This window comes from Sinohyriopsis cumingii, chromosome 11 (assembly GCF_028554795.1).
Source record: "Sinohyriopsis cumingii isolate HCF-2022 chromosome 11, ASM2855479v2, whole genome shotgun sequence".
Classification (NCBI taxonomy): Eukaryota; Metazoa; Mollusca; class Bivalvia; order Unionida; family Unionidae; genus Sinohyriopsis; species Sinohyriopsis cumingii.
Genome location: NC_142971.1, coordinates 15,473,298 through 15,489,714, shown reverse-complemented (window position 1 = coordinate 15,489,714; position 16,417 = coordinate 15,473,298). Strand labels below are relative to the sequence as shown.

The 16,417-nt window shown below is 35.4% G+C and overlaps 1 protein-coding gene across 2 annotated transcripts in view; it reads left to right on the top strand.

The window, feature by feature from the left end:
* The window catches only part of LOC149787651 (PAX-interacting protein 1-like), a 95,946-nt gene that overhangs the window by 51,860 nt on the left and 27,669 nt on the right, over window positions 1-16,417 (top strand). For both annotated transcript variants that reach the window (XM_089973851.1, XM_089973850.1), the window contains 2 exons: window positions 1,075-1,196; window positions 13,948-14,132. In XM_089973851.1, coding sequence (XP_089829977.1) covers window positions 1,075-1,196; window positions 13,948-14,132 — 307 coding nt within the window. The remainder of the gene's footprint in view (window positions 1-1,074; window positions 1,197-13,947; window positions 14,133-16,417) is intronic.

Below are 16,417 nucleotides of genomic sequence, written 5' to 3'. Positions count from 1 at the left end.
AAGAGCCAGTTTTTAAGGTGAATTATTGATGACTAAATGTCTGTAGGTAAGCTATTTTAGAAAGACCATGCTTATTTACCTGTTATCTTTGTAAATGATGCTATTCATTTGTGTACACAATCGACAGAATATTGTTTGGTGTTTTTTGATATATTAAATATCATGGCTTTATTAACCAGGCATGTGGCCCTGCTTGTGATCATTTGATGACGACAACAGACAAATCTGTATTCTATCAGTCAGATTCACTCAATGACATACCTTGAAGTTTTAGATCAGGGGTCTCAAACTCAAACCACTCTGAGGGCCGCATGAAGGCATTTTCAATGGCACAAGGGCCGCACCACCTTTGTTATCTCTTGTGACACCTTGCGATGCCCATCATTTTGGGGGCCACATGTGGCTGGCAGGTCATGTGTTTGAGACCCCTGTTTTAGATTATATATGGAAATTAAAAACATTGAGATTGCTAAGGATGAATGTTATTTGTCTATGGCACAAAAATTGGAGTCATTAACACAAACCACATTAGTTAGAGAAAGACATAAGATAAAACAGATATTACTCCATGCCTTCTTCAGGCCTGGTTTTTGAACTTTGAACATTATGAATTATACATAGTATTTAAACACTGTGAGGTATCATTCATAATTTCAATGGTCTTATAGTAAAGTTATAAAATTATCTCATTCCACAAATGTTTCTGGTGATGAGGACTGTATTTCTATGTGGAGCAACTGTATTTATTCATGTGACAGATTTATTTCAATGACGAGATGTGAGTTTTGGAAGTTAACATATATTGTTTAGGTAATTTTTCATTAAATACATGTATCTGAACTTTTTTTACAGCTGTCTTAATTGTGTGGACTCTTACACAAACAGACACTGATGTTCTCAATTATGTTCTCTTTGTCACATAAGCACTTAGAAAAAGACTTTTCACACAATAAAAACCTCAATAAACTGAAAACTTTGTAAAAACCCCAAAGGGGTGGGGGAGCAAGGGTTATCAGTTTTATGGGGTTTCACTGATATTTGTGCTTGAGAACTTGGTTTTGAACCTTGTTTCAGGTTATCAGTGTAACAAACTTTGAGAATGATGAGAGAACTCGAGTGAAACAGATGATCCATGCAATTGGTGCCAGATATACAGGTTATATGACGCGCTCTAATACAGCTCTAGTCTGCAAGAAGTGAGTATCAAAGTACTGAAACTGAAACAAAGAACGCCTTATATACAGGTAGAAAAGGCAGTTGTTGAATAAGCCTTGTCTATAAGTTATGCTTGCACACACACACACACACACACACACACACATAAGGCTCCCCATCATTTAATGTTACAGTATATAGTAGCTTATAAATCAAGTCCAACTGCAAACAACATAGACCCCAATCTGCCATCACATAATGCAGTGGCAGATCAAGGTCTGTGTTCTACTCATTAGTCCTGAGAAACTGCATAGACCCAGATCTGCTGCTCGTTAAGCAATGACGGATCTTGGTCTGTGCAAGATTACAATTGGACTCAACTTGTAATGGACTCAACTTGTAAGCGATTATATCTGATGGTCTTGTCCATCAGTCATTTCATTCAAATCATTCTGTTCAGTTTTACATTTAGATTTCTGTAAAGGGGCATTCATATATCATGAACACATTTCTAATTCTTTCTACCACTCTGTCTTTCTGTCTCTTTGCCAGATTTACAACCTCTACACTTGTCGTGATTTTTGATTGAAGGATATTTCACAGGAACTTTCAGTTTATCATATTGTCTGGCATTATTAGTATATGGTTTGTTAGTGACCCAGTATGGAATGATGGTCAGGAGGAAACATTGGTGAGGCTCTTGCATCAAGCCTAAATAAATAACACGCATGAATCGGGCTTACCCCACCAATGACCTTAATGGCCTCTTTTGCACATTAAATGTATTTCCTATCATTTTCTGTGGAAGTATTGCTGCAAAACATCGAGTTTTTCATGTCTAAATTGTTATAAGTAGAGAAATTTAAAAAAAAAACGATAATAATATTGATTTAACATTTTGCCACCTTGACTTTGTCCTCTTCACTCACTAACTTTTCTTAAGACTGTTCTATCTGCAATTGCTTGTAACCAGTCTGCAGTCCATATTTCTGATTTGATTTCAATAAAACTTGGAATGTGTATTTATATCATGACAAATTCAGACAAGTTTCAGTGAGAGCCTTGCATATTAGTGGCGTGAGTTTGGTTAACCTTGTTACCACTGTGGAAGCATACAAGCCAGCCATTATGCTTTTGGCATAATCATTACTTTTTTTTCACCAAATCATTTTTTACGCTTGCCTGTATATGGATTATGCATTTGGGGTGGGGTTCATTAAACAAATATATCAAGTAAGAAAAAGTTATTTTTGTCATTTTTATTATCATCTCTTTAATTTCACTCACATAAATTTGAGAATAGTCTTATAAAGATGACTGTTGCGCAAGAATAATGTAAGAGTAACTGTATATTACCCATTTCCAGGAAAACAGACAGGTTTATTCAGATATGACCTTTGCCTCACAGATTTGTTATATTGATCAGCTAGTTAGTGGACCAGTCAATGCTTTTAAAGAAAATGGTTCTAGTTGTTGCTTTACAGGGTGAGTCGTGGATGTTAACACATTAACCCCTGGAGCTTTTTGTCATTTTCGCCTGAAAATCGAGTAGGAAACACATTTTGAAAGCTATTTCTGAATAGACTCGAAAACACCAAAATCTTTCAATAACATACTGCATAGTTGTATTAGAAACATAGTTTTTCATTGGCTATTTGACTCGCACATGAGCCAAAGGGTAAAAGTTGGAGTTCTTATTTTTTATTTTTTTTTTTTTTTTTTTTTTTGTTGCGAAACAGAGCCATTATTTTGGTATGGAGACCACTCTTTATTCCAAATGCCCATCTTATCCTACTTTTTGCAAAGTCTCATCTGTCTGTTTGCAGTTCATACCGGTTTGCCTTAGATCTGAGACCAAAAAGTCTAAAATCTGGACAAAAAATCGGATTCTGACCACGGGCAAATGTTGGGTTAAAAAAAAGTCAGGTCCAACAAATGAGGGTTTTTTATCTGTATTTTGTAGTGCAACTAGATATTCCAGATTATTTGGTATCATTGTAGAGCTACATCTGTCTACCTTTCTATAATACCACACACTTTAGTGTATCATGCATGACCATGATGCCACAGAGCTCGGCAGTAGGCTACTACCTCCTGCCATGTTAAGTCATTGCTAGGGGTTAATGTGTTAAATGATGGAAAATGCTAGTGCAGATGTATGTTTTTAAGCCTCAAAACATATGAGGAAAAATAAAAGGACAAATCAAGACCACTTTACAAACTTTATTAGAAGAATAAGAGTAAAATAATAAAGCACTCTGAGCACATGATCATGCTCATTGCAGAATTCCAGTTCACATTCATTCAGTGAAAGTTGAACATGTAGGCTAGTTAACAAATGAGCGCTGAATATGAATAATTTTTCAGTATATTTTGTATTTGTATTCTGGTTCTAATCCATATGGTTTTTGCCCTTTATGACAAGAATTTTGTCTAGTAGCAGAACCAGGTTAGTACATGATGTAAGTTTAGAATGTAATAGATTATACTTTTTACTCCCAAATTATGCTTTTTTGTCACTTAAGATGGCAATAAATATGCTTATACCTCTCAGGGAGTTGGCATATATTTGGAAGCCATACTTTTTATCTGATTCTGACCAAACTTGAAGGATAGGCTTACATAATCAAAATCTTCTATGGATAAGATCCATGCACATTAATGAGATAATCTTGCATCTGATGTGGGCTCTGTAATAAGTAAGATCCACACATATTAATGAGGTAATCTTGCATCTGATGTGGGCTCCTTAATAAATAAGATCCACACATATTAATGAGATAATCTTGCATTTGATGTGGGCTCTGTAATAAGTAAGATCCACACATATTAATGAGATAATCTTGCATCTGATGTGGGCTCCGTAATAAGTAAGATCCACACATATTAATGAGATAATCTTGCATCTAATGTGGGCTCTGTAATAAGTAAGATCCACACATATTAATGAGATAATCTTGCATCTGATGTGGGCTCCGTAATAAGTAAGATCCACACATATTAATGAGATAATCTTGCATCTGATGTGGGCTCTGTAATAAGTAAGATCCACACATATTAATGAGATAATCTTGCATCTGATGTGGACTCCGTAATAAGTAAGATCCACACATATTAATGAGATAATCTTGCATCTCATGTGGGCTCTGTAATAAGTAAAATCCACACATATTAATGAGATAATCTTGCATCTGATGTGGGCTCCGTAATAAGTAAGATCCACACATATTAATGAGATAATCTTGCATCTGATGTGGGCTCCGTAATAAGTAAGATCCATACATATTAATGAGATAATCTTGCATCTGACGTGGGCTCCGTAATAAGTAAGATCCACGCCTATTAATGAGATAATCTTGCATCTGATGTGGGCTCCGTAATAAGTAAGATCCACACATGTTAATGAGATAATTTTGCATCTGATGGACTAATCATCTTACCATTCTGGAGACCATGTTTCCTATTCAGTTTTGGTCGAATCTTAATACAGTGTGACCCTGCTATAACATGGTAGTTGGGAGCCATAAAACCCGACCGTGTTATATACCGAACCGTGTTATATGCAACTAAGTCAGTTAGCTGAAGAAAATGTACCCCCAAAAAAATTTCATGGGGTGTGGGTAATAAATGCGGGTGGTAAAATATGTGCTTCGTTAGCACAGTTACCAACTTAAATTAATGCATATTAAATGAGAAATATACCTGTAGTGAAAATAGAGAAGGCATAATATAAGAGTTTACTTTATTTAGAGAACCATGAATTGGTACATATATGTGAATCCTGTTTATCTATAAATGTTTAATGTATAGCATTAATAGAATATCAACACCGTGTACTCACCTGCGAACCTCATCATATACATTGAATCCACAATACAAGTGATTCCATCGAAAATATGCACACACACAGCTTTTAAATATTCATTAATCTTTTAACAGGTCATATTGGTCTGAATTCTGTGGAAAAACATAGCACAATCACATAATGAATGACGAAGCACATTTACTTTAAAGTACGTTCCAAGTCGGTTAAAGTTAGTTTGCGTTTTAAGCCGCCGTTGGTAGTGTTCGTAAGCATAAACATTTTCCGTACAAAAAGGAAACTTTCACAACACAGTTAACGTGTTCCAGTCACGTTGGAAAATGCAAAAATCCATTAGATTCCAGCACTTTTATTTAAGTTTGGTACTGACTTCCTTTGAAGAAAAGTTCTTTGCTGTTATTGACAGATTGTAGTCAGCTTTCTTTGATGAAGGCTGCATGCGCTATTGAAGTCACTGCTAAAGGACAGCTTTGGAGAACCAAATGAATGCCCATTTCTTATTGTGGTGGCAACATCAAATAATTGTATTGCATGATTGAGACTTATTTTTCCATTGTTTGAGTACGTTTTCATAACAGCCGGTGCTTCAAAGGTAATATGTTTCCTTTGAAATTTCAGCAAACTATTTTATCTGGGTACATTTTTAAAAAGGAATTGGCCGTCGTTTAGACTATTCTAGTTGCTGTCCCTCCATGCCTACTGAATAAACCAATAAGTAAGATGTATTTTAAAAAGAAAATTTTACATTTATGGTAGCAGCGTGATGCTGCTTTCCATGCATGCGTCTGAAAATTAACAAAGGGTCAACAAACGATAGAGACGCAGGTGTTCTGTTGACAAGGATTATTACAGAAAACGTGAGTGTTCTGAAGGATTTAATTCTGAGTGAAAAGAAGAGGAATTTTACTTACCATCCATATACAAATGTCAGTCATTGTAAATATATTAATTACTAGCGAGCAGCTGAAAATCTGATGAAAGATAGATTATGAGACAATGCCTCGTCCGGTTGATCTCCGTTACCAGAAATGTCAACAACAAAAAAGCGGATATATTTCACAACATAACTCATGCTATATGTCAGGATAAGCGGATTATGATATAACAATGCACTGTTTAGATGGTTTGTCAGTATGGACAAAGAATTTGTTTATGTAACAATAGATAAATTTCAGTGCATTTTATATCCAGTATGCGGCTTCCTTTCATGGGGCCTCTGAATTTCTGCACTCCAAACCAATGGTTGTATATAAAAGTTTAAACAGCCAACAAATAAAAAAGCCACATGGTATGTTTTGCAGCCAATAAGGAAAAAACAATCCAAGTTTGCGACATTGGCGAAGACCTACACGATCCCAGAATAAACTTTTTATGCGTTATTTCTTCTTCTTACTTTTAAGAAGAAAAGAAAAAATACTTTTTCGTGTACGAGAAAAATACATTCATACGCGATCTCTTCCCCAAAATGATAAGCAACTTTTTACAGTTTTTTTTCCATATTTTGTAAGATTTTTTTGTGCACATGAAAAATACATGCATATGAAATTTCGGGAGCCATGCCACGACCGCATTATATCCGAATTCGCGTTATAATGGAGTACGCTATAGCGGGGTCATGCTGTATATATTTGTGTCATTAAGATTGTGGACAATAATGAGCAGGATCCATTCGTACTAATTAAGTGGTCTTGCAGTCTGATTGGCTGAGCTTGTTGTTATCAAGAAGCCATATTTCTGATCTAGTTTCAATTCAACATGAAATTTGGGCTCATATTATTAAGATCTTGGTTGGGTTTGGTAATGAAGAAAATCCACATATTAATGAGATAATCAGATTGGCTGACTTTGTTACTACTCTGGAGGTCATATGTCTGATCTGATTATGATCAAAACACTTTAATAATTGTGTCATCAAGATCTCGGTCAACTGAAATACTTATGTCATCAAGATCTCAAAACAATGGAATAATTACTTATGTCATCAAGATCTCAAAACAATGGAATAATTACTTATGTCATCATGATCTCGAAGAACTGAACACTTACTTATGTCATCAAGATCTCAGACAGCTATAATACTTATGTCATCAGTATCTTGTTTGACTGTAATACATACACGTGTTATCAAGATCATCTGGAATAATTGTGTCATCAACATCTTCGACAACTGTAATACATACTTGTGTCATCAACATCTTCGACAACCGGATTACTTACATCATTAATATCTATCTCAATCAGCTTGAATACTTGTGTCATTATGATCTCAGTCAGCTGGAATACTTGTTTCATCAAGGTCCCAAGCAACTAGAATACTTACTTACAAGTTCAGTAATGTAATTGAACCACACCTACTAATGAGTGAATTTGCATCAGATTGAGTTTGTTACCACTCTGGAGGCCATATTTGATCGAAACTTGGAATAAACACATGTCATCAAGATGTTAACAAATTCCTGTATTGCTGTCTGAAACATAGACAAGTCCGCCAACTATTAAAAAAGGAGACACTGAAACATCAAGTTTGCCACTGTGTTGAAAGTAATGATGTTCAGCCAAAACACAAAACTAAAATTGATTGATATTGATCTTAGTTGAACTATATGGGAATTTTAGCCTTTATTATTACCACTCTTAGTGAACATGTACATTATGATGGTTATGTGCCTTGTATAATTAAACGTGCGTACCTTTTTAAAAATATTACCTCAGTTTGTAGGATTGCTTATATCACTGAAAATGAGAAACTCATGAGTGTGTGATTCAACGTAAATGAAACAGCTATTAAGGACTAGCCAAAATGTTATCTGGAAGAATGCAATTTGGTTGAAACGATCAATAAAGCAAAACCTGCATCAAATATGCTTAGGAATAAATAAGGATTTAAGTGACGCTATGCATGTTTTGCACTGTGTAAGTACTGTACATTATAGTTCAGCCTGATTACCCGGGTAAACTCAACCGGCCAGCGAATTATGAAGTCTGTATTTACCTTTATTTAATTTTGTGTTGGAGAAATCAGAAAATATGCATATGCAAAATAATAACAAAATCAATCATAGTACTTTATAACAGTTTAAAGTGTCTGGTCACCGAAAATGAATTTTTTTTACAGCATGTCCTAGGACACTGAAGAAAGAAAAAAAATTGTGTCCCAAAAATTACAACCATTACAGTAGTCAACAAAAAGACTTATAAACTGTCAAGTTTAGACATTGTCCCGCAGATAAGCTGATCCCCCTTCTTGCAGGACTTTATTCTTTCCTAAATTATTCGGCTTATACATGAGTTTATACGGTATGTATGTATGTGTGTGTGTGTGTGTGTGTGTGTGTGTGTGTGTGTGTGTGTATATATATATATACACACACCACTCCCTCGATAACTCGCGCACATCGGGGTCCAGAAACATCGACCGCACTATAAGTGAGGCACGAGTTATCGAGGGACTTAAAAAATAAGCCCAAAACCAAAGAAGTGATTGATGACATAACGGAGAAATAAAGGGGGGGGGTAGGCAGATTATACTGTTGAATACTCACTTTATAATCGTTCTGAAATTAACTGTTAATAAATATCTCTTCATGACGGTGTACTTTATTATTTCCACATAGGACAACATTGATTTCCGGATAAATTACAGTATATTGAGGCGATCATCGAAAACATTATTCCACGTGGTTTCCGTTCGCTTTACATGTGTACCACTTCACACAGTGTACTACGTCACTAATTTTTATGTTGAATTGGATACATTCTAGTTTTATTGTTTGATCCAAATTAGACGTTTTTTTTTATATACAAAAGATCGACTCTTTTCAAGAAACAGTGTTGATCGAACGATAGATAGATAAATAGATTTGAATGTGATAGAAGTAAAATGGAAAACAAAAAAAAAACAAGGGTTAATCAGTACTAACATATTTAATTGGTCTACAAATTTAAAACAACGTAAATTAGAACAAGTTAATACTTGCCGTTTGTGCCACGCTTGACAAATATCAATTCACTTTTTGAAAAAATCAGTTATTTTGTGTGTGTGTGTGTTACTCCTTGGTTTCTCTGCCGCCGAGCAAAATCTCTCAGATTTGTCAACTGCACAAGCTTTACGTAGTCACATTTTTGGTCTCCAGCCACCTTATGCCAATATCAAAATATTTGATTGCTTCCTGTGCAGAGGGGTGGGGGGTGCAACATCTGCATCTGCATCACTTTCAACACTTATGTTACTCCAGTTAGAATCGTCTTCTGCTGCAAATTTGTTCGTTATAGAAATAATTATAGTTTCATCTGACGTATTCGGTTGTGGGGCAATCATTGTCAGCACAAATCCACTCCTCCATATCATCAAGAGAAACGCCCATCTCAGGACCATGAGTCTGTACGAATTTCTCCCAAACAGCCTCGGCATTAATGACATCAGTTTCACTGAAACATTCTAAGTCACTATCATCATCGTTGTCTCTGTTACTGTTTTGCTTTACGTCAAAGGCAGCTCCAAGACCCTTAATCCAGCACCCGAGGTCTCTTGTAATCGATTTTTTTTTAAATGCAACAAACACTTCCCCAAGTTGTTGATCAAAACAAAGCCGGCATGTACATATAATTAGGTTCTCACAGAAGTACTCATGGGTTTCAATGTGACGGTCGATTGACTCTTTTCATGTTTTCAATGAACAGAATATGTTGTGATTATAATGTTTACACTGAAACGGAATTAAAGGATTAGAATGTGACTTTCACACAGGAAGACGTTTAATTGGTGTTTATTTCATTCTCTGTTGCCACCTGTTAGCATTTACCAGAAGTTTTCATTGATCGCTATTTCACCAGACTGTTTATTTACAGTTTACTGACAACTATTTATCATAAAAACTTACATAATATATGATATCTTTAAACAGGTCTTGCTAGGATTTTAAAACTGGGTCTTTCTGCCTCTGAATTCAATCACTAAATATCAGTACATTTTCTCACTCGGCCACTAGTCAAAGCCTTTCAACTAGCCACCTAGCTGTTGCATCATGTTCTTTTTTTTTTTTTTTTTAATGTACTCTTATAAAATGGCAACAGTACATCAAAGAGTCTTTCATTCACTGAATTCTGTCATTGTAAATATCAGCACAGTTAACTGTTCAACACATTTTCCCACAAAGCAGGTGGCTGAAACAGGACTGGCAAATCTTTTAATTTTCCTGCACACCTATTACATGCATACGGAAGACTCCCGCCTCAGTGACTTTCTGCGTCCCAGATCAAAAATTGGCATCCAAATACGCGTAATTAAGCGTTTTCGAGACCTCTGAAATGAATTCTTCTTTAGAACTTGCAAATTTCAAAATATGGATTATATTTTTATGGGCATTAATCACCATTTTCGATGATAAAACGAGCAATGTATCAAGGTTTAATTTATCAGTTCTTATTGTAATTTTTTCATAATCAGCATATTTTAAAGATATTTTAAATACATTTCTCTGGAAAATTTCGGGAGCCAAGATGGACACCGCATTATAAGCGGGATCGCGAGTTATCCGGGCGCGAGTTATCGAGGGAGCGGTGTATATATATATTTGCACTTTTCATTCAGTGACAGAATGTGATGATTCATAGGTTGTGAACGTTGTTCATCCAATGATTAGGCCTGTTTATTTCCAAATACACCACTCCCTCAATAAATCATGCCCGGATAATTTGGCGATCCCGCTTATAACGTGGTATCCAGCGTGGCTCCCAATTTTTTTCCAAAGAAAATATATTTTAAATATCTTTAAAATATGCTGAATGTTAAAAAATTACAATAATAATTGGTAAATTAAACCTTGATACATTGCTTGTTTTATCATCGAAAATGATGATTAATACCCATAAAGATAGAATCCATATTGTGAAATTTGCAAGTTCTAAATAAGATATCATATATTATGTAAATTTTTTTTATGATAAATAGTTGTCAATACACTGTAAATAAACAGTCTGGTGAAATATCAATCAATGAAAACTTCTGGTAAACGCTAACAGGTGGCAACAGAGAATGAAATAAACACCAGTTAAATGCCTTGCGATGTGAAAGTCACGTTCTAATCCTTTAATTCCGTTTCAGTGTAAACATTATAATCACAAGATATTCTGTTCTACGAAAACATGAAAAGAGTCACTCGACTGTCACATCAAAACCCGTGAGTACTTTTGTAAGAACCTAATTACCTGTCAGCCTTATTTTGATCAACAACTTGGGGAAGTTGTTGTTGTTGTTGTAGGGTTTAACGCCATTTTCCAGCACAAGATAGGCTATACATGGCGGCCAGTATTAATGGTGGAGGAAGAACCCGGGAAAACCACGGAAAGAACCACCGACCCACGAGAAGCTACTGGCGAGCTTTCTCACATGCCAACATAGGCCGAACCCACGACTCGAACCCACGCAGACAGAGGTGAGATGGCAGTGATCTGTAACGGTGAGCACTTTAGACCACTCAGCCACTCGGGGCCCCACTTGGGGAAGTGTTTGTTGTATTAAAAAATCAATTAAAAGAGACCTGTGTTGTTTTATCACTTTGAATGTTTTTTGTATCAAATCAAGCAAGGGAGGTACAAAGAAAAAATGAAACAGCATGCAAATCTGAGCACAAGTTCTTGTGGTCACTGCCATTATCAAAATTCATTTTATTTGACCAATCGAAAATGGTTTCACATTTTTATGTACTTAGCATCATTAAAGTAAATATTACAAATAAATAATGTGTCTTAATCATTTGTAAATGTGATCATGGAAAGTAAAGGAATAAAGCGAAAGGCGTACTCAGTGACTGAAAAGCTGTGCATCGTAGTGTTCATAATGGTGAAGCAGGGGCCAAAGTTTGCAATGATCTAAAAATTGCTGAGTCGACACTTCAGGGTTGGCTTAATGATGAGCAGAAACTTAGGGATTACTTATATGATGGTGATTCAGATGACAGGATCAAAAGAAAATGAGCACGGACTGCACAAGATACCAAATTAGATGATGCTGTGTACACATGGTTCACACAGCAACGTGAACAAGGTGTTCCCATCTCTGGAACAATTCTCAAGGCCCAAGCAGAGAAAATGACAAAAATTATGGACAGTGAATCTCAAAGGATGGCTTTGGAGATTCCAGCACCGACATGGAATTAAACAAAATTCGTTGTCAGGAGATACGCTCAGCAAATCAGGAAGCCACATGTAATTATCCAAACCAGCTCAGAGAGACAATCATCTGTGAACAATACACAGAAGACCAGTCTTTTAATATTGCCATATGGTGGCTGGAGACCCAAAATGTGGACTATGTAAAGATCAAATCTGCGGGATTTTGCTCGGCAGCAGAGCAATCAAAGAGTAAAACAAAAAATATTCACAGATTTTTTCAATATGTGAAGTTATATTTGTCAAGTGTGTCACAAACGGCAAGTATTATTGTGTTCAAATTTGCATTGTTTTAAATTTGTAGACCCATTAAATTCATGTTGGTAATGATTAACCCTTGTGATTTTTTTTTTCATTTTCTACCACAATCAAATCTATCATTCGTTTGTTAGATCGACAATGTTTCTTAAAAGAGTGTCGATTTTTTGTATTAAAAAGACCCATCTAAGTTGGATCAAACAATAAAACTAGAATGTACCCAATTCAACACACAAATGAGTGACGTAGTACACAATGTGTGAAGTGGTACACGTGTTAAGTGAAACGGAAACCATGTGGAATAATGTTTTTGATGATCTCCCCAATATACTGTAATTTATCCTGAAATTAATGTTGCTCTATGAGGAAAAAATAAACAAAGTACATTGTTATGAAGAGATTTATTCACAGTTAATCTCAGCTTGATTATAAATTGAGTATTCAACACTATAACCTGCCAACCCACCCCTACCCCCTTTGTTTGCCGTTACATTGATCCCTTTATTGGTTTTGGCTTTTTTTTTATAGGTCCCTCGATAACTCACGCCTTACTTATAGTGCGGTTGATGTTTTTGGACCCTGATGTGCACAAGTTATTGAGGGAGAGGTGTACCTATAATTAATGCTGGGTTAAAAATTCATGACATTTAATTTTCATCATACAGTTTTTAAATTCTGTCCCTGGGGTTCCTGGGAGGTGGGATCAAACGTGATATGTACAGAAATTTCCATTACATTTGAGTCTTTCAGATATTTTTTTTATATCAAACTTTATATTAGCATAGGCCTGTCAGTTTTCTTATGTCATTTGATGGTGTAGACATGAAAAGATTTATTTAAGGCTTCACATAATGGCATGTCCATCTATCATTTCCGCACAATAACTCAGGTTGGCCACTGTCTATAGTTTCTGACTTTTGAGGTGGCTTGCACATAGAATAAGGAAGAACCCTGTTGATTTCAGGATCAAAAGCTCAAAGGTGAAAGCCTTTGTGACTGGAAGATGAAACATTGTTTCTGCCCAATAACTCAAGTTATCTATCATCTACAGCTATCACACTTGGATGACTTATGGTAAGGAAGAATCCTATTGGTTTCAAGGTAACTGATTGATGGGGAAAAATGGTTTCAGACACAGGAAGTTCACTTATCCATGATCTTTGGTTACCAAACATTGTGACTGGCATGTACTTAGAGTAGAAACCTATTGATTTGGGGATCAAATGGTTGGAGGTCAGGGTCACCATGAATGAAAGATTAAAAATGGTTTTTACACAATAACATTGGATATGCTTCATTTACCTAAACTTTATGGATGGCTTGCATTTGTGGTTTATAAAACATGATGGGTATATATTCATTATAGAGGGTACTGCTTAGCACAGGCTAAAGGAGGTCACAGTTATATTTTTTTCATACTCCAATGAGTTTGTTGGGTATTTGGAATATGCCTCTGTGAAACAGACAAGACGTGCCTCTGTGACACAGGCAAGACAAAACATTCTGCTGAATTCTTGTTTCATATTTCCTTATATTTCCAGACCAGAGGGAGTGAAGTATCAGAAAGCCAAGGAATGGAGGATTGCAGTTGTGAATGTTCAGTGGTTGTCAGATCTGGTCCTCGGCTACACTGATGCCCTCCGCTTGCCAGTAAACAGAAGATACCTTCAGGTTGGACATGGTGATGAATTTCAGATGGATTTAGCTAAAGTTTCTCATCTTATGTGTAAGTAGTGGGTACTCGGGTATCCATTTGTTCATAATTACCCATTTAACACAATTAGTCAAAAGGTACCCATTCATTTTTTTAAAAAATGTTTCCAAGTTCAGATCAAAGATTTTATCTGGCAACATCAGGAGCTAGCAAGACACAGAATAAAGAGTTCCATTCGAGGCTCATGTCGTGTGACTATTGACTGCTGCTCATTTGTCTATTGTAGACCTCAATCTACTGATCTTCTTTTTCGATATGTGTGACCATTTGGTTATGTACATCAAACAGTTTCCTGGTTTTCTATTCATAGTAACTACATATCCAAGAAAACAGACATGTTTCTTGAATTTGAAACCATGTGTCACAGATTCATTATAGTTTGATACATACTTAAGTAGTATACCAGTCTATACTGAAAAGACTTGGCAGCAAACATTAAGTGAATCGGGCTTTATCAGTGTGACTCATGGATGTTATATCACTGAAAAATGTTAGAGGAGAGGAATTTTGTTTGCGTATGTAACATGTTGCATCAGGAAAAGTACAAATCATAGCACTTGACGAATTTAAAAGAGGAATTCGACAGTGATGTAATACAAAATTCAGACTTTGTGAACTTTACTTTATGAACTTTCAGCAAAAGTTTAACAAGTAGACTAGTTAAAGTGTATGTTTTGTATAAATAAATTTATCATTTTGTGTCTGTATTCTCATACTGATCCAAATAGAATTAGTTGATGCGTGACAAGAATTTTAGCTAACTGCAGATCCAGGTAAGTAGCTAAAATAAATGTATGTTTTTTTATAAAGTTTTCTGTAATTATTACATGTAATATATATAGATTACTCTTTATATTTTGATCACGCTTGTTTGCCACATATATTAGTAATAATTATGCTTATACCTCTCATTGGGTTGGCATGTATGAACTTACTTTCCCTTTGATCAGGTACCTGGGTAACTGATCATTTGGATCAATTGGTACCCAGTTGACTTTTTGTAAATCTTTTGACAGCTTTAGTAAGTAGGGTAATATCTATAGAATCGGGTTAAGTCTTCTCAAGCCATTCAGGTGTGCCTAAGGACAGGCCTAGTATTCTCAAAACATTTACGCAGAAGTACACACACAAAATTCGGAGAGCCAGTATTGTGAAATTCTGCTCTAATTCTTGCAGCGTAAACCTGTCTCCTTCTTTTTATGCATCCACCACAGTGTTGCACCTTTAGTGCACGATCATGAGTTTGGTACAAATTTTATTCCTGTGTCTCTTAAAACAAAAATTCAGTGTGCATCTTATGCATGCATTTTCATGAGGAAAAAAAGAATAAATTTGCCTTTTATTTTCCTTTTATGCTTATCTGGCCATGTCTTTGGAGGTGACAGCATTGCCCAAAGGCAATAAAAACTTTCAGGCGGCAATTCATTTCCATTTTAAAACAACATATTGCAATTGAAATGTTCATGGTTTGTTGTAATCTTCTGAGTTTCAGTTGTGTAAAAAAAAATTGATGTTGAAATAATGAGAAAAGGGACTATTATGGCATGACAAACTTTCAGAAATACACACTTTGGAATTTAATCTACAAATTATTAATTTGAGATGAAAAATAATTAAGAAAACGTGGGAGTTAATAAATGCTGTTAGATAATTAGTGATCATTACATTTAAATAAAAACAACTTATTGAACAGAAAATTTCATAGCATGGCTCTTTCTAAAAACACCATATATTGAAGCATGGAGCATTTTTATGCATTACCTTGATAAAACAATTATAATAATAATGTAAATGTTCCAGGAAAAGATTATAGTGAGTGTAGCTTGCATAGTTAAGGTGGCATTAAAGCAAATAGGAGAGTCTAGTTTTTTGTATTCACACTACTATTGCATTAAATGATGTTGTATCTAATATGTTTCTTCATCCTTTTGAAATTTTGGAGGACTTAGTGTCCCCAGCACCTTAGATTTTAGGTGGACATTGCAAAATGAACATGGCAGGTACATATGGCATTAGGCTTGTCAATCTTTCCTTTGCATGGAAAATGAAATTCTTGTGTGTGCAGTTACTTCCATGGTCCAAGTTAAAACTGCAGGCATTATTGCTTTGAGCTTTTATCATCATGCTTTGACAGTTTTTCTAGGTATTTATGCTACTTGATGGTGTTAACATGTTCTGTAGATGATGATTCTTGTGTGTGCAACTAACATAACACCTATTGAGGAAATTCTCAAAAACTTGTCAGACATATGGTTTTGTTTTTCATTCTCTGATTTGTTTCTCCAATGACTTATGCC